General features: G+C 41.0%; 1 protein-coding gene across 1 annotated transcript in view; it reads right to left on the bottom strand.

Annotated features, from left to right (window-relative positions):
* The window catches only part of LOC118427672 (tyrosyl-DNA phosphodiesterase 1-like), a 70,366-nt gene continuing 42,385 nt past the window's right edge, over nt 1-27,981 (bottom strand). The window contains exons 7-16 of the mRNA XM_035837596.1: nt 24,472-24,564; nt 17,410-17,580; nt 15,386-15,464; nt 14,949-15,137; nt 12,484-12,532; nt 3,271-3,337; nt 2,659-2,766; nt 1,729-1,831; nt 928-1,018; nt 1-341 (exon numbers count right to left, since the gene is read on the bottom strand). Coding sequence (XP_035693489.1) covers nt 268-341; nt 928-1,018; nt 1,729-1,831; nt 2,659-2,766; nt 3,271-3,337; nt 12,484-12,532; nt 14,949-15,137; nt 15,386-15,464; nt 17,410-17,580; nt 24,472-24,564 — 1,024 coding nt within the window. The 3' untranslated portion in view covers nt 1-267. The remainder of the gene's footprint in view (nt 342-927; nt 1,019-1,728; nt 1,832-2,658; nt 2,767-3,270; nt 3,338-12,483; nt 12,533-14,948; nt 15,138-15,385; nt 15,465-17,409; nt 17,581-24,471; nt 24,565-27,981) is intronic.

Below are 27,981 nucleotides of genomic sequence, written 5' to 3'. Positions count from 1 at the left end.
TTCATTCCTTGACAAAGACTGGTGCTGTTCAGTTGAGTGAGTCCAATTTTTGTATTGGATATTGCAGTTAAACTACATTGTTTGTTCAAGAAAGACATGTCATACTTTTCTCTGTGCAATCTTTGGTACTTACTGGTATCTGTCAATGAACCTGATGTTATGATTAGCTATGATTGTATCCCTAACCCCAGTATACCTATCCCTGTTGTACATTATGGTTCCCTGTTTCTCCACATGCCCCAAGGACTCTAGACAAATCCATGATAATTATGAAGGTTGCCAGATGCACCCGTGACTGTCCGGTTTGTTGACGTATGGAATGTCCACAACCCAAGGCTGGTCTGTGAGTTGGGAGAGAGGAAATATAAAATTACATTAAATCATGGTGTTAAATTCAGAATATTTTCCCTGTAGCCTTTTGTCAAACTCGCACACAACATTCTACCATTATAGGCCTGTCGCATTGAGGGCCGGTAAAGAAACAAACTACATCTACTTGGTTTTCGGACCAAGTCTTTAACATAATTATACCATCAGGCGTGTCTTATAGTACTGTGTGGGCCAGTAAAAAGATTCTCCATATTTACAAAAACGGCTAATATCTAATCTAATCTAAGCTCTGATTGGCTACTGACAGAAGAAGAAAGTAAAAGAACACACCAGCAAAAATAATATGTTTTTCTGTACGAGGAAAATATAATAATTGCTAGCTATGATTTAACCTCTTGCATGTACATTGAAAATAAAAAAGTCACACTTGTGTCATACACTACACATTTGTATGATTACATGGAGAGAGGACAAGTTTCAGTATGACCATGTTGTAGTACCATATCCAATTCTGGAGAAATCAGTTTAACAATTTAAGTTTTTGCATATTCTGACACGCTGTCTTATGAAATAATATAATAAACTACATGTACCTACCATTTGTGCCATAAGGAAGTGGTGGCAGGTCATATGGAATGGGGAAGGGTTCAGAGTTGGAGGCGTGCACAGCAAATGTTGTGTCCTCACCCTGAAGGGAATATACAACAACATCAACACACTGTGTTTTTATGAACTCCAGAACAAACCACCAGTATGGTAGGGGCCTCTTCATTACTTTTTAACATCATAAAGCAATAAATCAAATCTTGCAGATGAAATCTGAAATGTGATGACAGCAAAAAATTAATTCACCATTATAAAGTCAGACTGCATTACCCTTGTTTTCACTGTTACTTTGCTCACAATGTTTCCAACATATATAAATAAGTTAAAAAATTGTTCAAACTTTCATCTTCAATTCTTTTAACAATTGAGAACTACATTAAATTTTGTATTGTGACTTAAATATTCTTTTGCTTAAAATAGTTCAAACTTATTACAGATATTATTTCAAAACCCTCTCTGTGACTTGTAATGGAACTTACATTTTGAACTCATAACAACTATTATAGTATCAGCACCAAGGACATCACCTCTATCTTACAGTGAGGAGTTTAAAGGGGTTTCCCTATAACCTCCTTACATACAGGAGCCTCTCTGGCATGCAGATGGCAGACATTAAATAACAAAATATACACAGTAGACTCTAACTTCAATCATGTAATTCTGTATCAAGTAGAATATATCAATCTTTTCTTCTTAACTAGAAGCAGCCAGTTGGCCGATTTAAGTTTTCTGTGGATAAACCAGGGCTCAAACAAAGAAACAAATGAAAAACCCTGAAACAAGACAACTCACAAAGTCCTGAGGGAGGAAGAGAACTCCGATCTCGTAGGACCTGATCATCAGCTGGGCACCGTTTTTCTCCAGGGCTCCCCAGGCTGCCTTGGACAGGTTAGCACTGAAATGGACAACAACAATCAGCATCAAAGTGTGAGTGTCTAATGTCCAAGTACATTAAAAATAGATATGTACACATATCCTGTTATGGACTAGTTCACATATAATGGCAAGTTAAGCTGACGTTACAGTCCTTAAACAAGTCTATCTCTCGTCATTTCATCATTGTGGCAGAGCATCATATGTTCAACCCTGTTTTTAAGTCAGCTCAGACTTTTTTTCAGTGCAACTAATGCCATGCTTTGATAAAAAGGGAAAGAAAATAAAAGTGTTTCAAGGTTATCTCCCTGAATAGTTATAATGCTTTGACTGGTCTGGACAGAACAGACAGGCATTATTACAGTATTTACTGTACAGTTACATTGTATCTGGGAAATTCCCCTAGCTCTTTTCCACAAGTACATTGTGGATCACTGCTTAACATTCCATCCTACATATAAGAACTGCAGACCTTTCCAGTAGCGTGCATGTTGGGTGAGGGACACGGCCAGATTTGAACTCACAGCTTCTTGGTCCAGACCAGAGAAAGGGGCGCTAAACTACTGGACTACACAGTTAATGTAAACAAGAGCTATCTACTGCGAAAAATAGTGATCACAGCATGTCCAGGGCTCAAGATATCAAACCCATTGGCTCTGCTGCAGTTATGTAATAAGCCGCTAGGGGGCTCAAAATTTAATCATTTCTAGTTCTCATCAAGACCTACCCACATACAATCCATAAAGGCATTGTCGAGTTATGATGGTCTTCTACAAATACACACAGTGCCACACACAAATGCTACTCAATAGATCACCTCCTTGGCACAGGTAATAATTGTACTGTTACCTGGTAACCAGGAACCAGGCCAGTCTGCTGTAGTCAGGAGATGTTCTGGTGTAGGTTTTGATGTGTGGGGAAGCTCTAGTCCTACCTCGGGCACTGGCACTCCACTGGCTAGTGGAACATAGAGAATGTTAACATAAACTCACTCTTATCATCTAAGATATAGAGAACATATAACAGTAACATCTACATGTAGCTCACTTCCTATATATGCGCCACACATGCAATTCTGCCTTGTGGCTGCTAGAGGGCACTGTTATTTAGTAAGAAGCCAGTCATCAACATCAACATCATGATTACAATCTTACTTCTAAGGCCTCATTAAAAATAAGAAAAATGTGTGGGTTTTCTGTTTGGTAGTTGATATGGTACAGAGCTACATGTAAGCTTTGTTCAACACAGTAAGGCTTAGCATAATTTTGTAAAAAAAAAATTAAGTACAGTACAGTATTGTAAGTGCGAAAATTTCCCACTGTCTTTCAAAAAATATGCTGGGCCCACTTTGCTACTGCAGTGCACATGAAACAAACTTTCAGCTCTGTAAGGAAACTCTGTGTTGTTCGTCCGACGACGAGGACTGCTTTGGAAACTCAACACATCAGCAGAAGGACTTACTGCAGGAACTTGTTCAGGTATGGCTGCTTCCTGGCAGTATTGATGCTGTAAGGTAGCGACCCACCAGCTGGACAAATACATTAAAACTTGACGTTATTATCGATGATAATGGCTATTATCAATAGTATTAAATACAGAGTACACTGGGTATTCTGTATCACCTGAGGTACAATCCGTGGGAGGGCCGGGACCAAGGGCGATGCGGAATACCCCAAGTTTTGTTTTATTTATATCTTGCCAACCCGAGATAACTCAAGTTTATCGCAAAAAAAGGGGGAAATGACTTGATATCAACTACTGTAATAACACATCACATCAACAACTTTGTCAATTTGAACAACAGAACTGGGCAAAGGAATGAAACAGTTGTTCAAATTTTTGACGGCGGCACACTCAAGTAAGTTTGAATAGTTCAAATCAACCTTTGGAGCCCGGAGCCGTACCGTAAAATACGGACCAGTCGGAACACCGTTAAGTAATAAAATGTAATTCAAAATGGCAACTCTAAGTATAAACAGCAAGAAATCATTTAATTAGAACTGATGAATTTTTTTATCAATTAATATGCAAATCATGCCCTAATTTTTCTAATTGGTATATGTTAATTTTCCACCTGCAAGGAGTCACATGTGTTACAGGTATTGTAGTCCAATTTTATGTAAGATGCTGTAATTTTAAAACTTCCTCACCACTGAGATTAGGTCGTGTAGCACTTTTGTGCAATTTTTACTGTGAATCAACAAGACATACAGTACAAGTTCAGCAACCTTTATTATTTTACTATTCATAGGCTACTTCATGAGATTAGTCTGAATATCAGGAAACATGTGGTTCTGCGCAACTCTTTTCAATAACCCTCTAATACGTCAATCCCAATGTTTGATAAATGCATGAACCTAACACAAAGACTTAATAAGTCTAGTTAAAATAAACGCAGTGTACCTACAGGCGCAAAGCTTGTTAGGTACCGACAATCGTCGTTAGAACAGACGAAAGAAGCAATCAGCTGTTCAGGTGCTTAGGGATCTGAGGGGCCAAGTACACAAACCGCAGTTAGGTAAGTGACAGATGTTTTCTCGGATGAAACGATTGGAATAGAATGATCAGAATGCATTTAAGGGGTGGTAGGAAGCAGAACGCTGCCATCTTGTTCTTGCTTCTCTTTGCATCTGCCTGTGTGGAGTCAAATGGCCCGCGTGTTCTGTGTAAGACAGCGGGATGGTTTAAGTGTGTGCCTTACAGCAACAAGCTGGGATCAGCGTTCACGGGGTATAACACAAATAAGTGTGTCATGTGTGAGGTCATGAAGGAGGCGGCTGCTTCTGGAAGTCCATTTCCTCTCCTTGCTAGGGCCAGAAGTGTTGCAATACGAGGGTACCCATTCCATGTCCTGTCACCAAAGAGCCTGACATTGCTCAATCAGTCTGTGGTCGACACTTTGGGTCTGATAGATGCAGAGATCACTGAGGTAGAGAACAACACCTTTGCTGGGTTTTCCCATCTCTACCAGTTGTCCCTAGATTCTAACAGGCTTACAAAGGTCAAACAGACCTGGTTCACTGGCTTGGAGAACCTCTTGAGTCTGATGCTATCCAACAACCACATAAGGCAGATAGAGCCTGGGAGCTTTGTGCACCTGACACGCCTGCATGTCTTGTCTCTAATGAACAACCTGTTACAGGTTGTAGACCCTTCCTGGCTTTTTGGGCTGAAAGGTAGAATGACCATGAACCTGGGGTTGAATGAAATCAACAGCATTTCCCCAGGGTCATTCCAACACATAGAGCTGACCTGGTTAGACCTGATGGGTAATGATCTGTCATGCTTGGATGGAGATGTTTTGGGAGGACAGTCTTCGCTGTTAAGGCTCCATGTCAGCAGTGGCATGTTGGCATCTGTCCATGATGGAAGACCACATGGAATGTTGTGGAGCCTACATCGGATGGCCAATTGGTTCAGGGGGTCAACGATGGTTGTTGAGGTGCCCAAGTTCCTCTTCTGTGCCAGGTTCATGGCTTATGAACTTTTGTTTGGGTGGATGTTTGATTCATCGAGCAACGTCCCTGGTAACATCGAGTTGGGACGTGTCAACCCTGGCATATCATGCGGTGCTTTGGATGGTTCTCTGAGCCTGATCTCCATCCAGACCCCTGCTGTTGTCCTGGCTACTGCCGGCTCTCTGGCAGACAAACTGGTCCCCAACACGCTTGAGCAATGCAGGCAGGTTTGGGAGTACCATGTGGGTATTACTGTATCAGTGGGCCTGGTGGGAAGCCCAATCGTCCGGCTGGTTTCCATGGCCACAGGGAATGCAAGCTATGAAGGTGTTGCCATGACATTTGTCCAGACACACAACACAAACACACTCACCACCACAGAGACCAGATGCAGCCAAATGCACACCACCCCCACAAACGACCCCAATGACAATACAAAGAACATCACCTGCATTCTGCTCACCAAAGATGAACACGCGGTGTTGTCCTTCACCATGCCCCCAGTCAAATGCAAGACACCCACTACATCAACCACTCACTTTAAAACTACTGATCGCTCCACCAAACCGCCACACTATTCTGAACAATTCCATACAGAAAACGACTACACATCTTCAGAACCGGGAGACAACAGCACACTGCAGGTGGGTAACACACCTGGATCAGACGTGCCTACAGCAACAGATGGTGTTCTCATCTCAGTTGTTGTCTCGGCAGTGGTCAGTCTGGTCATAGTGCTCCTTGTAGTGTTGGCATGGAAGGTGTGCACACCAAAGTCTAACGCTGGGGATGAGGGGACCGGCGACGATGCACACATCTGGACAATCCCACCTGGCGTTGCCTTCCCTGGCTTGCTGAGGTCGGCTTCCCTCCCTGCACGCCCAAGCAAGATGGCGCCGGTTGACGCGGTCTCCTGTAGGTCATTGCCCGCTGTCCTGGATTCCATTGAGCCTACTTACAGCGAGATCCCAGATGATATCGCCACTGCTCAGAGGCCCCTGCCTTGTCTCCCTCACACATACTGGGAGATTCCAGATGATGCCATATCTGGCGTGGTAAGGTCAGCTTCCCTCCCTGTTGTAACATGCACAGACCGGGGCGCCCCAGATGATGCGGCATCCTGTAGGTCATTGCCAGCCGTCCTCCAGTCCATCGAGCCCACCTACAGTGGGATCCCAGATCACATAGCCGCTGCACAGCGACCCCTGCCTGCTCTCCCGCGCACATCATGTGAGATCCCAGATCACGAAACCGCTGCACAGCGCCCTCTGCCTACCCGCCTACATACCTACAGTGAGATCCCAGATGATGAGAGCGGACCCATGCCTTTCTATGCTGATGCTGAGTTTTCGCTTCATGTCGTCAGAAACCGGAGACAGGATCGAAGGGCAATCCGAGAAAACGGTGTCACGTATGGATCGGCTGAACAGGCGAAAGCCCAGTCTAGCACTCTGCCTGCCCCACCCCAAACCTACAGTGAGATCCCAGATGAGAGCCGACCCATGCCTTTCTATGCTGATGCTGCAGACTTTTCGTTCCACGTTGTTAGAAACAGAGGACAGAATCGTCTGGCCACCCGGGATAGCACCACCACTTTCAGTAGACACCAATCTGGAAGATCCATTGCCACATATGGATTGGCTGAACAGACCAAAGTCCAGCCTAACATCTTCTATAGAAAGGCGACGGAGGTCGAAGGTATAAGAGCCTGTAGACAGCTGAGGACAGCTTTGGTATCCCAGCCTGCTGATCAAGGTGTGAGAAATCAGAATGTCACAGATTCTGAAGCTCATATTGCCTTCCTGACATCTCCTCCTGGCTATTGCCCTTCGGATGTGTCCAGAGATGGAACACATAACACAACATGGCGTGTGTCCCTCCCCCATGTCTCACTGCCCAACACCTACTGGCCATGGGAGATTCCTGTACAGGGAGCCCGTAACATATCACGGCGTGCGTCCCTACCCCGCGTCACACCACCTAACACCTACTGGCCATGGGAGAGGCCAGGCGAGGGAACACATAACACACCACAGCGTGAGCCCCTCCCCCATGTCACACCACCTAACACCTACTGGCCATGGGAGATGCCAGGCGAGGGAGCCCGTAACACACCACGGCATGCGTCCCTTCCCCATGTCACACTGCCTAACACTTACTGGCCATGGGAGATGCCAGGCGAGGGAACACATAACACACCACGGCATGCGCCCCTCCCCCATGTCACACTGCCTAACACCTACTGGCCATGGGAGATTCCTGTACAGGGAGCCCGTTACACACCACGGCGTGTGTCCCTCCCCCATATCACACCACCTAACACCTACTGGCCATGGGAGATTACCAATGAGGGAACACATAACACACAATGGCGTGAGCCCCTCCCCCTCACACTACCCAATACCTATTGGCCATGGGAGATTCCTGTACAGGGAGCCCGTAACATATCACGGCGTGCGTCCCTCCCCCGTGTCACACCACCTAACACCTACTGGCCATGGGAAATTCCAGGCGAGGAAACACATAACACATCACGGCACGCGTCCCTCCCCCATGTCACAATGCCTAACACCTATTGGCCATGGGAGATTCCTGTACAGGGAGCCCGTAACACACCACGGCGTGTGTCCCTCCCCCTTGTCACACCACCTAACACCTTCATGTATTGGCCATGGGAGATTCCTGTACAGGGAGCCCGTAACATACCACGGCGTGCGTCCCTTCCCCATGTCACAATGCCTAACACCTACTGGCCATGGGAGATTCCTATAGAGGGAGCACGTAACACACCACGGTGTGCATCCCTCCCCCATGTCACACTGCCTAACACCTATTGGCCATGGGAGATTCCTGTACAGGGAGCCCATAACATACCACTGCGTGCGGCCCTCCCCCATGTCACACTACCCAATACCTATTGGCCATGGGAGATTCCTGTAGAGCGAGCCCGTAACACACCACGGCGTGCGTCCCTCCAACACGTCACACTGCCTAACACCTACTGGCCATGGGACATTCCAGAGAAGGGAACGTAAAACAACATAATAAGTGTGTACTCCTCTCCACACTTATAACCTATAAACCTGATTCTACAGGGGATAAAAGGTCCCCTAATCCACTGATTTATGGTGGAAATTTTGCAAATGTGAGGCTGCTGCATTTTCTTTTCACATTTTAATAGGCAGACAGAATTGTTTTCATGCCACCTAACATGTATTATAATTATAATGACAAAATTATGGTTCCATTTGAAAATTGTTTATGCCTCTCAGTCGGATCAGATATTCCGATGGCAACAAGTCACAGGACTATCTGACCCTGGCCTTCTGAGGGCTGGAGTAACATTCTTGGAAAAATTCTAAAAAAGACTTACACTTTGAACTAAGCTGTTTTGTAATCTTTTCTTTGGAGAGGGCATTGGGTGGGTTTGGCAACAGAAATTTAAACCATCATGTTATTTGCTAAAACCTTATTGTAAGAATGTCTTATACCTCATTTTGTTAAAGAGAGGGCTGGTAAAAAAATGCTATAACTGACATAAAACATTTTAAAATTTATAATTTGTTGAATATTAAATACTGCCACCTGAAACAAGCAACGACTGTCGAAAGTAGAACTGTAACAACAATTGCTATTAGAAAGTTACATATCAACAAACAAGACTAAAGAAAAAGACTTTTATTAACATCAGACAACTTTAAACCAATCAAAACAATGATTGTACACTTTTGACAATGTGCAGGGCTCAAAATACTTTTGTCTGTCTATCTACATGTGCAGGTAGCTTTTGAGATTACCTACACCAGAGAAATGTTACCAGCACCATTTAAATATAGTCTGAAAGGCGATAAAAAACCTTTTAAACATACTTTTTTACAGTAACCTGTTTACTAAGTAAAATAGCTTGGAAAAATTGCCTTGCATGCATAGAAACTAAAATCAAACATCAGAAAACTATCAGTGATTACCATCACTGTCCTCATCAGCTGGGTCATTTCTCATGTAAAGGAATTACAACGACAAGTCTCAAAGTCCAACTTTTACTTGCACTAACCTGTATAAAAATTGCAGGTGGTAGTTTGAGCCCTGGGGCATTTGTTAAACTGACTTAATGGCTGGTACATTAAATTTTATGCTTTGAGGAAATAGAATTGTGTTTAATTTCATAATAAGACAATAAAATAGATTCAATCCAGCACATAATCTGTAGAAAGAAGCTAATATGCAGGCATAAATCTGATCTTGATTTTAGTCTCTTGTAGTTTCTTGAGTCGTGGATGTTAGGTGTTTTTTTTTCATGTTTCACTTTCTTTAAATAAGCTTCATTGTAAAGTACATACATGGAACCAGCATTCTGAGATTTTTTATCATGTTCCTTGCAAGAAAATATTTACTTGAAAGTTGTATGCATTTATGCATAATAGACTTAAGGACCCGGGGTATAATTTCAAAGGATGTTTAGCCAAATTGTTCTATGTGTGACTGCGTATGATTATCATTATGTGTGTGTGTGCACTTGTTTGTGGGCATGTGTGTGTGTTTGTGGGCATGTTTGTGTGTTTGTGGGCATGCATGTGTGTGTGTGTGTGTGAGCATTTGCAAACAAAAGCTGAAAAAACATGTCAGATCCCTCTATAAATAGGTTTCTAGCATTTGATGTTTGGTTGCAAGATACTACTGATGCCCACATCATAATTAAATTTCACTGCTTGTATATATAGCAAGCAGATATGTACATTCGTAAAAGTCGTGATTTAGCTGCCAGTTCAATGAGGAAATATTGTATCGGAAAAGAATTTATTTAGGAAATGACTTTCATAATTTAAAAAAATCTAACGGCAAGCCATCATGAGCTGTGACTGTCACTCACTGGGCCTTGAGCAAATACATGTACATGGTAAATGTGTGTGATTTCTAATCTACAAGTTACTCAACTGTCGTCAAACCAAGGGCGTTTTATATAACTAAGACGTCCTTTGTCAAAGCTCACAACTTTCATGGACTGAACCTAAACTAGTGAGGTGCATGTGCTGATCTAGCAAATGGCAATCTTGCCCATGGAAAATCCAGTCAACAACTCAAATCCTGGTCAACCCGTTGGTACCCACGTTGGAAGACTGACAATAACCCCTAAAGACATTGTGCACCAAACTTCTGGAAGATAGTTCTGTTTACTCGTTGGTGTATTCCGCTTTAATTGACATTCCCATTCCAACACAGAACTGATGTGGTAGGCTGTATTCATAGACTCGTACTGAAATGCCAGCGATCTACCATCAGGGACACACATACATTCCTAACACTAGGTGTCCAAGAATTTGCAAGAGACATGTTGAATTACCGTGAAGCCTGATGCCAAATGAAGTTTCTCACCTGAAGCCTTAGCAATGATACCACTCTCCACGGAACAGCGTTGGGCTGTATCTACCTCAGCCTCTGATGTCTGACTGAGACAAGTGATGTACCATCACATTCTCAGTATATACGATCTTCATTGACTAACTGAATGAACCATACAAATGTATATTGGTTGTATGTGCATGGCATCTGAGCTGAAAAACATAAATTTTGTAATGCCAACCTGTTTTGTGACAGTCCAGACTGCGCCATACTTGCTGATGCTGTCCACAAAAAGACAGTGAAAGAGTTTTCGTCATCTAAGACACACTAATACCACTGGTCATCTGTCTATATAAGGCTTTGATCCTGCAGAGATTGTCTATCTACTGACATTCGCAGATCAAGATTTGCAAGAAGACAGACTGTCGGCAGCTGTGAGAAAAAACGAACGCCCATCTACAAGACTATGTCTGACTTTAAGACATTCTTAAGTCTCAAGTCTCTCTCTTGTCATTTCAAGGCTCTGACATGTCACAGTTCATGGTGTTTTTGTCCGCAGATTTTATTCCACCATGATCCTCCTTTAATTTTGCTTGGCTTATGAAAATAAAGATACAATGAAGAGATCAACAAACCTCCATTGAACTGGCATCTCGGGCATGTAGTATTGAATTTATATCTCTAACAAACTAAATGTAATCTTCGCTTGTATCTCTAACAAAATTGAATATAATGTTCACTTTCCCTAAGTGCTGTAAAATATTCAAACTACTTTTGACTTGGCTGGATAATCAAAACACCTCGTGCCTGTAAAAAGACTTAGGGCATATTAAGTATTGTAGTCACATGTGTGTGCTGTTAAGGTACTGTAGTAGTATTCAGTCTGCTGCTGGGTTCACCTGACACAGGGAGATGCAGCAATTTTGAATTTTGTCCGTTAATTTCAAGCATTAACTCTTAAGAACAAATTGCACATTATGACTGACAATATGCCACACGTCAATGTGGCTACAAGGGGAAATTGGCAAAAAAAGGAAAAAGGTGCCTCTGTAAACAAATTCCAAGGTACCACCACGGTACTGCGGTCCAGTGAGATACCCACTTAATGAGTCAAAGACTGGGGAGTTGATACATGGGAGTTGATACATGACGTGTGCATTGTAAGTACAAGTGCATAAGACATGACATTGCACTTGTAGGTGCAAGTAGACTTTATTTACTTACTGACATGATCCTACATGATTGCGTAGTTGTTGATTTTGAGTTGTTACTGTTTGGAGCTCTCCTGATTTGTTTCATATCAGATTCTATGATTTCAGGGTTGGACAAGTTTTCTTAAAGTTTTCTCTCAAACCAAATTATGACATTTTTTCTGCATATTTTCACTTCTAGCAATGGACTTTTTTGCTCTTTTGATTATTTGCTCTATTTTCTGTGTTGACCAATGCCTTGATCCCATGACATTGAAAAATAACAACTTGAAGTATATCAAAATCTCACTCCTGGAAAAAATGTAATTGACCGACCGGGCAAGTAAGGTTGGCCATGCGCTTACCCTATCAGCACTTTCACTTGTGCATAACAATCAGACTAGTAGACTTGTCCAACCATGGATTTACTATAATTATAAATTATTATTGATTATATTTGATTTGCTACTTTATTCCAATTCATTGTAAATGCATCTTTCATTATGTTTGTTATCAAAATAAATGTACTTAATACTAAGTCATCTTCCTTTGTATCCTGATTTGTTAGTGATTGAGTGAGTGAATGGGTGAGTAGGTGAGTGAGTGAGTGAGTGAGTGAGTGAGTGAGTTTGAGTCAGGGTAATTTTTGATAACTATTTCATAAGACCTTCAGTATGACTTCTTACCTGGGTATCCTTCCAGACTGGTCCGAACATTGTTCACACTTGGGTAAATCTATGAAGGAATATAACATGCACAATAAAATTCATGATCACAAATAACATTATGCTACAAGACTGTATAAAAACATATTAAGTTAAACCTTTATATTGAGAAATCCGGATAATTTATCATGATTCTAGATCTTTAATATATAAGTTCAGTTTGAATTAGAGATGTTGAGAAACTGGTATATATTGCCAGCATGTGGTATTAATGGCTTAATATGTAATATCTATAAGCTGTGTGTGATAATATACAAACAGGGACTCAGAAGTCTGCTTGCTATGCAGAACATTAGGGTGTAAATCAAAACATTTAAACTGTGTAAAAAGTGTAACATCTGCCCTAGTACAATGCTAAACTTTCTTCCAACACAAAGGTATACGCAGACCAAATTTACAACGGCCACTGTCATCTTCTTCACTGTCGCCTTTTGCCTTTAACTGTACAGATAAAATCTGAAGTTGACATTCGCTGTCCTTCAGACGTTAAAGGCAATCATCAATATTGTGTCACCAACATGGCCAAAGGCTTTCAAACTCATCTCTCTTCTGAAAGGATATCAAACATTTCAGACTTTCTTTACTCCTTCCTACGGCAGCGCATACAAAGTAAACACCCTAATCTAGCCGGTATATCTCGCATCTGAATCATCACACATAGGAACATCCGCCCACACACCATTCCTGTGGGATAACGCGCCTGTGTGCAAATTCTCCGCCCACATACCGTTTGCCGGGTAGACATAACTACCGTTTGACTCAAGGATGGAGCAAGAATGTCTAAACGTAAGACCTAAGGTCCCCTCAAGTCCCTCTAGAAGATGTGGGTGGATGTATGATGACAGTGAGATAAGAAGCTACAGCTTTGAGGTATGCCAAGGCTTAACTCAGCTATCTACATGGAGACGAATAATGGAACTTCAGAAAAGGGAAGACTGCATGGATGAAAGTCTAATGTAGCTGGTCTTTTGAAATGGATTTAGTTTTAAGTACTGAGCTTGTCATAAGTACATCGTACAGCCTTAAAAGTAAAAAGCTCAAAGAACCTAAAGGTTCTATGACTTATAAAAAGATGAATGATCAGATATGATATGCACAGAATCTAAGGGAAAATGTGCACCAAACTGTAAACAGTAAAAACCTGGCAGCATTGATTAGATCTTCATCTGTTAATCGGTAGATTGAGACAATTTCATAAAGTCATGAAATTTACCTTCATACAGTTTTGAGTTGTGCAATTTTCACACTAATTTTCACATGGTTGGGACACTGACAGGAAGTTAGTTCAAAGGTCCCAGAATAAATTTATTACAATGTGTTCAATTGTCTACAGTATATCAGCTCATTATGGGGGCTTATTATATACCCTGGGAGCCAGTGGGAAAATATATTAAGGTTTTGCAGATTTCAGCTCATTTTATCTGATTTTAATCTTTATTTCAAACAAGAAGCTGCAGGAGTGTTTTCTTAAGTATGAGAGACTCTGGACAGTGTATGCCGCCATCATGCAGGTAAAAAAGTTGCTCATTTGCCCATACCTTCCCCTCTAATGGTTTGATTATACATTTTGTACATTGTATTCCTGAGATAAGAAAACGCACCACAGTTGCATGCATGGCACCATCCTTAACATTTGAGTTGCACTGCCATATAAACATTAAGGCCTTAGGAGAGAACGAGTAAAGATTGCCCTTTTCGAAACATGCAAAAGGTGGAGTGTGGACTGTAGGGGTGTCTACATGCATAATTCAGCAAATCAAATACAATATTATTGTGAAAGGTGTCGTATAGAATTCAAGATGTGAGCACACAAATGGGTGAGAATGTGACTAGATTCTGAAGAATTTGTATGGGCCTTTTGCTGTTGCTGCATTTTGTATTAGAAGAACTGCTGAATAGAAAGTGTTTTATGACCTGTTTCCTTTCTGCATATAACGTTACGTTTCTTCTGCATATAATGTTACATTTCATAGAAAATCAACTATACAAAAATCGATAAATGATTTGAACATAATATATTAGCACTCACAGAAACCTGACGTGTACTCATGTCTCACTCTCTAAAATATGATACATACATATACATACACAAGTGAGTGATTGTGTGTATCTGAGAGGATTATTGTGTACTTATTTTATGGGTTATTGAGTGAGTGAGTGAGTGAGTGAGTGAGTGAGTGAGTGAGTGAGTGAGTGAGTGAGTGAGTGAGTGAGTGAGTGAGTGAGTGAGTGAGAAACTGAGTGAGAGACTGAATGAGTGATAGACTGAATGAATGAGACTGAATGGGAGACTGAGTGAGAGACTGAGTAAGAGACTAAATGAGTGAGTGAGAAACTGAGTGAGTGAGAGACTGAGTCTGTGAGAGAGAGCAAGAATGTGAGTGCTTTAACTAGGTTTCACAGAAGAATTGCCGTTAACAACTTGCCAACTGTAGCTGCGGCTGTCTGGTGCCCATCATGAGGCTTGGTTTCCCCTTCACTGCAGCCAGACTGGACAACCATTCTCCACACAGCCATTTCTGGGCGTCGGCACCGAGGGACCCGATACTGGAGAACTGGCCAATCACAGGCCAACCTTTCACCTGGTCTGCAGGTGGACCTCTCTCTTGGAACACCTGTATTGGGGGATAGCAAAATGTGCTTCACATCACTGTACATTTTCATTCAAGGGTACCTCCAAATATGAAAATCCTGAAGAAGTTCCTATGATTAGTACATGTAGACTAAGTATATATTAGTCTGACTTGTAAAATGGCACTACAGGAGCCTGACTTCAGTATATAGCCTAATCTCAGTTTGTCCCAACTAACTCTCATCAACTAACAAAAAAGTCATTATTAAAAATCACACTTTATAATCTCACCTGTCGTAGTTTCAGGTGACCCCACTGGTTCTTCTGTCCCCCCTGATGTCTCCCTGGTACTGAGGCCACGATATGAACCCTACACACAATCAGGCACAACATATTGCTGGGGAATAATTGTTTCTATTTGCAATACCCCGTACCGCCAGTAATGTCTATGCCCCATCCTTATCCCCTGTAGTGAGAGTACACCCTCTGAAATGTTCGTACCCCCTGTAATGTCCATACCCCCAGTAGTGTCCATACCCCCTGTATTGTCCGTTCCCCCAGTAGTGTCCATACCCCATTTGTGTCCGTAACCCCAGTAGTGTCAGACAGAAATAGATCTTAGAATTTAGTTTAGAATATTTGTAGATTTGGTGCCGAAATTCTACAAAACATACCTTTAAGCTCCTTATGCAGCAAAAAAAAATTGGCATCAGCACAACTGATATTCTAATTCTAAACTCAATTAATTCCATATTGATCGTCCTTAGAGCTTCAAAAGCACATTTCCCAAACTGAACACGACATTTCTGGGTCAACCTTTTTGACTACGCAATTCGTTTCCAATTCCCAATGCCTGCCCTCTTAGACCATTACCCACTACAGCAAATCACACCTGTCATATTCCTGACAATATTCATTTTTCATATAATCAGTGGAATTGTAAAATTAGTATGCCTGGCAGGCTTTTCGATTATTACAATATCTCTGATACAATGACACACATGCAAGGAATATCAATCGACAAGAGATGACATGAATGAGTAATACCAAGGCAATAGAAAAGCAATCAAACGGCTGAAGCCAAGGGGATTAATTAAGCAGGAAGAAAGGTGATATCCTCGTTAGGAGTCCTGGGACTAATTAGCTCACACTGACTCTGTGTCCTCCTCCAGGATAACATACCCAAGTGTACCATTATCAAAAGTTTGCAAGGCTCAATTAGTCAAGTCAGAGTAAGAAATGTCCTCATAAGGCCACACCAATTTAATTTCTTGGTTCAAGGATTTCTTGGCTTTTTTCATAAAAAATATGGAGCGAGAGGGCGAAAAAAAATAAAAAATAAAAATTGTAAAATGGTTGGGGTAAACCTTAGACCAAGATAAGGGCTAATCCAAAACATAAAGAAAAAATGTTTTCAGTTTGAAAAAAGTACAAAAACACTATAATTACTGTACAGTAACAGCACCTGTTCGTTGAAAATTACAAAAGTAGTGTCAGTTTTTATGTTTGTCCCATTCTTCATGAATAAAAAATATTACTGGAATAATAAAACCCACATTTTAAGGAGCTTATATAAATATAAAGGCCAATTTGCTTACACCAGAAAGTTGGTGAATGGTTTCATTAATGGTGAAAATTTGCTGAGTTGTAATTTTTATTTTTATTTTTTTTCTCCAAAAAATAGGAGTGAGCGAATCTGTGAACCAATCAATTAAATTGGTGTGGCCTAAGGTGGAAGATACATTCTTCCGTTTTCAAAAAGGTCCATTCCTTGGACCTTTATAAGAGCCATTGTCCATACAAGAATGTCTTTGTGGGCAAGGACTTGCTGCATGATCAAAATGTTCTGAAAATGTATCTCAGGTGTCTAATTATAATAAGAAAAGGCTTTAACACTGCTTTATAAATGCCTAATTGTTCTAAACAATGGATCGTCTCTAGAATAAGCCCAACCAAAGGAAAATATGTAATATATAATTTGAATGCAAAATAGTGTCCAGTACTCTCCAAAGTGTCCAAACCCCCTGCATAATGTCTTTATGCCTGCACAGTCCATACCCGGGCTTAAGTGTCCATACCCTATGTATAGCATCCACACCCCTTGTGCTAAGTTGTAGTGTGCTTATCATCTATAGTGACTCCGCACCCCTCTTGTTTGTATCCTCTGTTTAGTGTCTGTACCGTTCTCGTGTGTACGTGCAATCATGCCTTCAAAAATGTGTTAACTTCAAGTTGCAAAAAAAGTTTGTCATTACTATCATTATGATCCTCATATGATGATGATTAAATCTGAAAAGCTTGTTACTAACAGTTACCTTGCTTCTGACATGTCATGCTCCTGTATGTGTCTTCTCCATCCATCCAGGGCAGATTTTTTGTAGGCAGCCAGATATGCCAGCAGGTCTGCCTTGAAGTGGGTTGGGGAGTCTCCGTCAGAGGGGCTAGATCCGTCGCTCAGTTTGGGGAACCGAGGACTCAACCAGACCCTGTGTGCGCAAATTTGTTGTAGTCAACAAAAATAATTGCATGAGATTGAGCAGCACAGTGGCAGAGTGTTTGGTTCAGGACTGGGAGGTCTCGAGTTTGAATCCTGCCGTGTCACCGATCTTGTGCCCTTGGGAAAGGCACTTTACACGACTTTCCCCACTTGACTCAGATAAAAATGAGTACCTGACTTCGGATAGGGCTGCCCTCAGATAGGACTTAAATGGAGGGCCAGGGCCCCATGTACATGTATGGGGATAGCCAAGCCACCCCCCACAAAAGAACCTTGTACACCTTTCAAAAAAGAGTAGGGGTATGCCCCAGTGTGTGATGTTGCAAAGATTTCCGTCTGAATGGAGTTTCACTACAAATAACTCAGATGAAACCTTTTAGTTAAATGGTAAACCTCACCTAAAAACATGTCGGTTAAACTGCCAATTTCTTGGTAGATGGACATAATCAAAAGAACAGATTGAAGAGAACAGTTCAGGTAAAGGTCCCAGTATAATTATAGCTCTTTTGAGGCTGTAGAGACTGTGGGCTATTCATCCACTGAGTTCTAGAATAGTATTGGAAGGCGGAGCCCATTTCTCTTCTTCCACCACCTTATACCTCCCTTGAAGCTCTCACTGAGCTTAACTATGTCAACATCATTAAATGTGTGTGGCATGTAGCAGTGCCATGTATATTTTGCAATAATATCATAATCGTATATTATTAATATCTCTTTTTTCCAAATAATGGTGATAATGATATTAAATTAATATGTTTCTTTAATGAGTATAAGAAGGTGTACACATGAACCGGGTAATGCAAAAAAAAAGATGGCTGGACCAGGTTTAATTCAGAAAAATCCACCAAAAACAGTAACGCAAGTTTACCTATATCCGCGGGGTAACCTATATCCGTTTTTTAAAAACTGGGTATTTAGGGATGTTGATGGACGGACCTGGTCTCAAATTGGAATATGTCAAAATATTCTGAAATGATTGCAATTTGAAACCACCATTGGTCTACTTGATATCCCTGAAAAATACTGTTTTTAAAAGCAACGGATATAGGTTACCTCACGGATAAAGGTGAATCAGTGTTAACTGTTGTATATGATTGTTTGAAAACTAATGCATTATGAATTCCAAAGACATCTTTGGGTTGAGTGTGTTTTATCCCGAGGGTCTAAATCCTATCAATAGCACCGAAAAGCAACCATTCAAGACATTCATCTTGCCATAGCTTCCTGCGCAAAGGATAATTGTGTGAAATCACAGTGCTACACTAGAATGTGCTGTACATGGAAACAAAATTGGAACTCCAAAGCACTCCATCACAGTTAACGCTCTCCATAATCATCCCTGTTGCCACTCAGCTACTGGAAATGCGTGTATTTCTGTAGGGCCTCAATTTCACAGGAGGTACATTTTGTTGTAAAAGCAGGTTTTCACCATCATGATTAAAGCTTGCGGTTCAAGGATTTCTGCTGAAGTAATATTATATACATTGGAAACAAAACTGGAAGTTCCACTGCAGTACTTTAAAAGGCCCTAAGGGGCTCTTTATGATAATTAAACTTGGCCTTCATTTTCCAGACCCTAACACACCTTATAAGGATTAGGGGTGGGTACCATTACAGAAAATTCCCTGAGGAAATTTTGAAATCTAGACCCTCTGAAATGCTATTTTCTTTACAGTACAGAAAAACTTTGTTGGCATACTCAGCTTTGTTCAATTAGAATCTCTACATGCCGATTTTTGTCTGTCACAACGGACATAATGGGCAAAATTTTTGTCCATCCCAGCAACAAAATTACGTCAAAGGTTGAAAGGACGGACTCTGGCTAGATACCTGCTTGAATGTGTCACCAATTTGTCATAAACAGGTCAATGCAAAAATAAAACCACCGGAAACATTTCCATATTTACAGTATCACTGCTGAAGTCTACTCTCATGAATAATTTGCGACGGTCCTTGACTAAATTGCATAACCGGCGAGCTGCCACAAAGCATGACACACGGGTTCTGTTGGAAATTGGTAATTACAAGCTGCATCAGGTACTGATAGGTCGGAGCTTGCGCCTACCGTGGAGTCTCGCTGCTCTGCTCAAGAACTGTACCGGATCGTTTTGCTATGCTTAAGTGTGGCTTTTTGCTATAACATAACATTAATTTTGGGATCAGCAATTTATAATTTATGTCTTTCCGTAAAGAAGTGCAACTCCTGGCAGTGGAGTAGAAAGTTAGGGTCGAGGAGTCTCCCTCCTCTGCTCAAGAACCATGGCAGATCGTTTTGCTATGCTATGTTGATTAGTGCCAGGAGTTACAGTTCAGAACTGTAACTCCTGGCACTGCAGAGTAGAGTTTGACATTTTTCAAAATGTTTGATGAGGATTCCCTTCATGATAATTTCATCGAGAGAAAAATTGGGGATCTGACAATCAGCAGACCTGCACACCTTGGATCACATCGTTTTGCCATGCTTTTTTTTTGCTATAACGAGGGATAAGCAATTTATAATTTATGTCTTTACGTAGAACATGCAACTCCTGGCAGTGCAGTGTACTTGTAGAGTTAGGATCCAGATCCCAAACTGAGATTTCAACCTGAAACACCCTTCTAAAAACCTCTTATCTGCTGCCTTAAACCCCATAACTCAGATTCAAGTTTTGTGCCAAACAAACTACCTTTGTGACGTAGACGTTAACCAAAATGTGCACCCATCATTGAAACACCCAATCCCCTCGATCCCGGAAGTTAAGCAACGTGCAGTCCAGGCAGTACTGTGATGGGAGACCCCCCGAGGAAGACCGGATGCTGTAGCTTGACCAAGAATTGTCTTTCGGAAGGGACGTAAAACAGAGTTCCGGTGTTCGAGGAGGTGCCTCGAGCATGTAAATCAGCCTCATTACTCAGAAAAATTGGGTACCTACTGGCTGCAAACACATACACCAGATGTATGAGAATACAGTCCAAAATTCTAGTCCTGCAATCTGCAAAATACCAAATCCAAAACTGAAGCCTTAACTATCATTATAATACAAAGTTTTTGTAAGTTTTAATAATGATGAATTCATCTAAAAAAAATATTGTTCTTACTAACTAAATCTGCATTTTGTACTTAAAGTAGAGGGAAAAAATAATTTCATTAATATGATTCACAACAACAAAGTGCACAACAACTCATTGCAAATATTGACCATATCAATATTTACATGCATAAATTTTCTATCGAAAAAGTCCTATCATTGATTACAAAACGCAGGTTGCTTATGAATACAATGTATATGGAGCCATTAAATAAAGGGTGATACCTGACTACAGAATGCACTGAGATTCAGGGCTTATTGCAAACAAATCTGGAGGGCTGCACCCCTTCTTCTCCAATCTTGGGTACGTTTTGAACCGGACAAATTCAAATCCATGGTGATTTCCTTTTCCCTCAGGTTATCTTAAAAGTTAAAGTTTATTCAATCAAGGATTTCTTGCTTAATATACAAAATACTATTTCCCTGCTGGCATCGTTTCTGGTAGTTCAATTATCATCACAAGGCTGGCAGCTGCAGGCACAAATCATCCGTCTTCATGAAGCAAAAAAGGGTTAAAGATGAGACCATTAGTACATTCAATTTTGTGTTTATTGCCTTGCAGGCCAGACTTCAGGTGGGATGGATAAGGCAGTGCATGCTGAAGCCATCCAGGGCTCGAAATACTTTTTTCTGCATACCTGCACCGGTGCAGGTAACATTGAAAATTACCTGCACCAGACAAATTCTACCTGCACCAATCTGAAATTAGGAAGTATGGATCATACTAAAATTGTTCAGAAACCATAATTGCTATTTTTTCTTTCATACTTAACAGGTGGTAACAATGCAGCTAATAACAATCCATAGACACCTACGACATTTATGTAAAACCCAGTACAATTTTGGACCAGAGCAGGTTAGGTGTACGTAGACACCAGAAATACCTGCACAGCTCCAATTCTACTTGCACTAACCTGCATATGCAGGTGGTATTTCAAGCCCTGCCATCATGTACATAAGAGCTTCCTCATTAATCATGCAACGTTTGCTACATTTAAAAGTAGAGGCCACCATATATTAGCTCTGCGGCATTCCTAAACTTACCACAACATGAACACCTGCATCTGACTAGTACACGTAGTGTAATGCTAGTTCACCTTTATCCGTGGGGTAACCTATATTCGTTGGTTTTAAAATAGGGTATTTAGTCAATATAGTTGGTTAAAAAATGTAACATTTTAGAAATATTGCAATCTGTTTGCAACCACCATCCGTCAACTTGATGTTTTTCTAAAACAACATATTTAGGCTACGGATAAAGGTGAACTAGCGTTATGTATAAGGGGTGGTAAGTAACTTTGCAGTCTCAACAGAAAATAAAGTGCACGACTCATATTTTGTGGCATAATCATATAGTATGCAGCCTTAGATCAATATCCACTAAATTTCAAATTATTGTGGTCATTACTTCCTGAGTGAGTCAACGTCCTTTTGAAAATCAGTGGGGCCACACCAATTCTATTTGTTGCTTTTTGGATTTCCCTGTCCATTTTTTTACAACCAAAAAAAAAGAAAATTGAGTCAACAGAAAATAATTCAGATTTGCTATGATCACAAACCTGTAAATATTGCCATTCAGGGCCACAATTACACATGCTTTCATTCTAAAAACAATGCCTTTTATTCAGAAAATTATTAACAAATGAAAGGAAGGGATTCATGGCATAAAAAGTGCCACTAAACTACATCAGGCTAATATTTTTTTGTGTTGACAAGCCATATATCTTCACTCCAGACCTTTTAAAAAAATCAAATATTTCAACTAGAAAGTATCTGACATTCAGCAGAGCAAGCTGACCTGCACACCTCAGGTCATAGCTCAATTGTTTTTTCCTTAGTTCTCTTTTTCCTAACGTTGCTGGCTGTTGCCTGTAGGATACAGTGATGATCAAATTATGACTTAGATTTTGGTAGACTGTCATAAAATATTGCATATTTTATCAACATGACCCCCCCCCCCCCCCCAAACAAAAATTGAGTTGAAGTGCAAATCTTATTACTGGGTGAGGCCTTGAACCTATTGATCTATTAGTAATACAACATTACCCTAAATCCATGTAATGTTGCATACTGACACAGATATTTGTCCAAAACTGTTAAGCAATGCCAGAAAAGATACCTTCCATGCACACCCTGTACTCTCTTCCTCCAAAAGAACGTGTACTGAAGATACAGACTTTCATGTCTAAGAACTGACAAATTGCATTACTGCATGTAGCCTTACTACAACATTGTCGTGTATCTTATCTGTGTCATTAGGTAATTGATTTCTTATATATGAGACAAAAAATGGTAACTAGCTGACATGACGAATACAAAATTAGGCAACAGAAAAAAGAGTTTCAACTTTGCAATATTCTGAGGTAAAATGTTTTAATTTGCATCATATTTCTAGCACTCTATATCCCAGTAATATATTGACCATATTGTGAACAACACAAAAGTTACCCCCCTATACCTACATCATTGTGGCACATTCCGGCTGCCATGGGCATGTGACTTCATATAAATAGCCATTAATAATAGATTTGGCACCGTGGCAACACAGATTACTCCCACAATCAATGCAGTATTATAGCCGGCACCTCTCCGAAGAGTCCCACACAGCCAAGCCATACAAAGAAGCTGGGCTGCACTAGAAAGGCGTTCTTCAGACGGCGGGGGGGTACATCATCTGTAATTTTCATGCTTCTTGGTGACCCGCCAACGTTTCCCGGTTGCGTTATCATCAGGAGTCGCTGCCGTTCCCCAGGGAAGATCGCATCCCGCGGACTATAAATGGGAATTACCTGCCCAGAATATCACCATGCTCAGGGAACGTACGACCGGCCCCCCTCTGTCATTCCTCCAGCAGCCAATGGGGCCTGAGGACGGGGATCGATACTTGGTGATCAGGCCCATCTGAAGACCCCGCATTATTGCGTGTGTTGGCATCGTGCATCTGTCTGTGTCAATGCCGCGTATCTCTCCCTTTGAGAGGATACTATCTGAAATCTTCTATCTGGACGGCCGGAGTCGCGCAGCGGGAATAAATCCCCAAACATTGGCACAAGAAAAGCAACATCAGTCCTCCAACGGATGAGATAGCGGTAGAAATGTCCGGCAACGGCAACCTTGGACTGGAGCTTGGCTTAGAACAGCGCCGTGGACGGATGATCAGTACAAATCAGGATCCGCTTTGCACATAACACGGGACCTCTGATAGCGGACTACAACATCACAACACGACTGGGAGACTTTGTGCAAGACTTGGGCAGATTACAAGGGATTGTGTTACAAGATTACATTGATTCCTGGGAATACCAGTCTTCTAAATATCCGTGTGTGCAGTCAAGCACTTCGGGACCTGGTGACACCCAGCCAACCCAGGTGCAGCATTTCTCTGTGGGAGAATATTCCCTATCCGGCTGCAGGATCTCTGTGGAATAGTTGCAGTTCCTGAGGCAGGACCTCTTCTTTTTGGCTTGTGAGAACAAACAAAAACTATCCTGATTCAAATTCTCTGGAAGCAACGGCAAGGAGATGGTTTGAGAAAGATATCATTGTGTATATCATAATCCCCTTTGGAAAGATTTTCAGAAACAAACATAAAGCCACAAAAAGGCAGCATCTGGTGAATCTTGTTTGGGTCTGGAGCCAACAAGAAAGACCTGCCGAAACTGCTTTTGAAATAATTCATGAATGCAGCCTTGGCATTTCCGTGGCCGTGAAAGTTAGTCCACTGTACGATTGGATTTCTTCTTCCGTGTATGGTGAATAATACAACAACAACAAGAGAGGGAAAAAAAGTTTTCCTTCCTAGAGGAACCTACCCTTGAGTTTTTTGGTGCCAGTCTTGTTGGATGAGATTTGCAGTGTGGATGACGATTTGCAGGCCGTCCTCGAATAGGAGGAACATCATCTTACTGCAGGGAAACATTGAAGAAAATAACCACTCAACAAAGTATTCTACAGGCATTATACAGGTAATGGTGGAGTTCAATTGTTACTAGACTAGACACTAATTAGACTCTATCACGTTTTCTAGTGTAGTATCAGATTATTACTTAATGGTACCGTGATTGGACTACTGCTTACATGCTGAAAGCTGACCAAATCATAGCCACAAATCAATGTTTTAATGATTCAAGTGCCAATATAACTGTTTTTAAGAGTGCCTTGAAAGCTCCAAGAATGATGCAATTGCTAGCAAGAGTTATACATTCTAACGGTACTATAATGTTGCAACATGAATTGTCTTGCTACATGAACATGTGGTCATTAGCTACAACAATGTATAAAGCGCATGGCAGCCATCAGATTTGCTACAATTTTGAAATATTACATTAAAAAATGTTACATTAAAATATGCATGACTGCCATGAAATTTTCTAATCTGTTTAAATATTTACATGAATCTATGGGATTAATTTCATCCTAGTGGGCCAGTTTATTAGCAAATTTACTGTCAAAACAATAAAGAGCAGCAGCTGTGGCTATATGTTCTGTCAGGTAGGAATAATCAGTTCCTCGCCATAGAAAGGTGCAGATTTTTGGATCTTCCAAATCTAATGAAATTTTACTGGTTCCAGTGCCAACTGCCCCCAAAAATACTTCAAAATCTTGACATGTTTCTTTTTCTCAACTGGCTTTAAACGTCACATCTTACTGCACGTGATCTGTAGATATTGCTACATACTATATGGGTCTACCATTACATGTATGCCTATTCATCACTTTTGTTATGGAGATAAATCTTGGTGTGTCGCAGTGGCATCTTAAGTTGTGCTGACTTCTTGTGCATGTAGCTATAGATAGTCGCACGGAGCCCGTAGGACCATTATAGTATTAGATCACAAGCAGTATGATCATATTAAAGATGAGAGTTGCAAGCACTTATTATATAACAAATCTGATCATACGAACACAGTGTCCCTCTTCTAATGAAATATTGCCTGCTTGAATTGACTGAATCCTAGACTGATCATTGTCTGACAAGTAGCACTGTACAAGATGGTCGTCGGTACATAGATTTACATAATATATGTAGTTTATATTTTTAATCAGTATTGATAAAAATTAAAGTGCATCAAATTTCCTCAAATTTCCTTTTAGTAAAAAACAAATATTGCAAAACAAGGGAAATAGTACTTTTTAAGAGGACTGCCAGGCATATTTTGAAATTCATTTCATTTTCTCATACTATTAAATGTCTTCCTGATCACCCTCAAGGTGTAATAAACAAGTCTACAGGGGGTCTTTTCTACCAGCTGTGGAGGTTTGCCTTCAAAGTTCAAGTTGGTAAAGGCTGTGGGGTTACTCCTTGGAACAGGCCAATAGCTATTGGGGACAATCCTGCAGTCAAGGAAGGGTTTCCTGGCTGAGGTACAAGGGCCTATCATACCAGCTAGGGCTGGGCTGGTACAAAACCGTTTTTTCTTATTGGACCGGTTCGGAAAAAACAGACAGGTAAAAATTGGGTGGACCGGATGTTGGACTTGTTGTTAGAAAATGAGAAGTTTGATGAGGAGAAATTTACATGTTTGGTGATGACATGTCGAAGAAATCAACAAGAGCTAAGTAGAGTAGAGTTTATTGTAATTGCTACCAAGTTTTACAGTCAATCGTACTGAGGCAGTTAGCCTTGTAGGGTTTTGTTCCGAGTATTATTCATTCACAAGTTTTCACATACTGAATTAGGTCTAGGTTCAAGTCCAGACCTGGACCTTATTCTCTGGACCTGAACCGGACCTGAATTTTCTGTACCGGTACCCACTCCTAATACCTGGTGAGCTATGGAGGGTCCCCTAGTATGGTCCTATCCTATAGGCTAGGGTACTAGTACTTGTAGGGAAGGTTTCCTGATACAGGGGCCTATCATACTAGCTGAGGGGATTTCCGCTTGAAAAAAATCTGTCTAGTGTATCATTGATATCAGCTTGAGAAGTCATAACAACTGAAAGATTATAAACTGCATATAGGATCAGTCTTAAACTAATATAAAGACCTGCAAAACAAAAATCATAGCCAACAATGTTAAAGCTGTAGGCACTGCCCAATATCTGCCATTTCTTGTCCCCCATATGTGTCATAGTAGTGAGGTTTACCTGATACAGGGGCCTATATTCTATATATTACACTAGCTGAGGGAGTTTCCCCTTAAAAACAAGCCTGCCTAAAAGTATTCTATCATCAATGTTAGATTGACAAGCAAAACAACTGGAAGATTAACAACTGAAAAGGTTCAGTCTCCAACTTTGTAAAGAATAAAACTTGATTCATTTCATCACTGAATCCAAAGGCCTGCAAAACAAAAAGTATAACCAACGATGATAAAGCTCCAGGCGTGGTACAAGGCACTGCCCGATATCTGCCGTTCCTTGCCCCCCCATATATCAGAGGCCCCATATCGGCTGCCGCCCCAGGCACACCTTGCCCCAAGGTCAGGGACCTCAGCTGGCAGGAGCTTCTCAGTCATGCATGAAGACATTATTATCAGCCATCTCTACTGTGGGGGCATACTGTACATGTGGGGGCAGTTTTCTTTGTTTCTCAGGATTATTGTGCAGGTAAAATTGGATCAGTGCAGGTATTTCTGGTGTCTACCTGCAAGTGCAGGTATTTCTGGTGTCTACCTGCAAGTGCAGGTATTTCTGGTGTCTACCTGCAAGTGCAGGTATTTCTGGTGTCTACCTGCAAGTGCAGGTATTTCTGGTGTCTACCTGCAAGTGCAGGTATTTCTGGTGTCTACCTGCAAGTGCAGGTATTTCTGGTGTCTACCTGCAAGTGCAGGTATTTCTGGTGTCTACCTGCACTGGTCCGAGTACTTGGTTTTATGCATAAATGTCCTATGATGTTAGTGTATATTAGTTATTAGCTGCATTGACTGTTACCACCTATAGAGTCTAAAAGAAAAAATAGCAATGGTTCCTGAACAATATTAGTATGATCCCTACTTCCTAAATTTAGAGTGGTGCAAGTAAAATTTGTCTGGTGCAGGTAATTTTCAATGTTACACGAGGCAGAAAAAGTATTTTGAGCCATGAATTATAAGCCATCTCTATGGAGGGGTACATACTGTACACGTGGGTGCAGTTTTCTTTGTTTTTAATCAGCCTTTGTGTAATCATAGAAAAACTCAAATTAGCCTACTGGCCACTTTTCATTGAGGTCATAACGGAAAAAAATTAACAAAGACACAGATTACATGATTGACGCCCACATAAATCCATAATGGAATAGTTCTAAAAAAACCCATAAACATATATCTTAATATGCACGCAGCGTCACAAGATAAAAGACTGCAAAATGAATGTTGGCAAATGCAATGGTCCTTGTCCATT

The sequence above is a fragment of the Branchiostoma floridae genome, chromosome 1 (genome assembly GCF_000003815.2).
Source record: "Branchiostoma floridae strain S238N-H82 chromosome 1, Bfl_VNyyK, whole genome shotgun sequence".
Lineage (NCBI taxonomy): Eukaryota > Metazoa > Chordata > Leptocardii > Amphioxiformes > Branchiostomatidae > Branchiostoma > Branchiostoma floridae.
The sequence above is the reverse complement of the archived record's forward strand: the minus strand, read 5'-3'. Positions and strand labels throughout refer to the sequence as shown.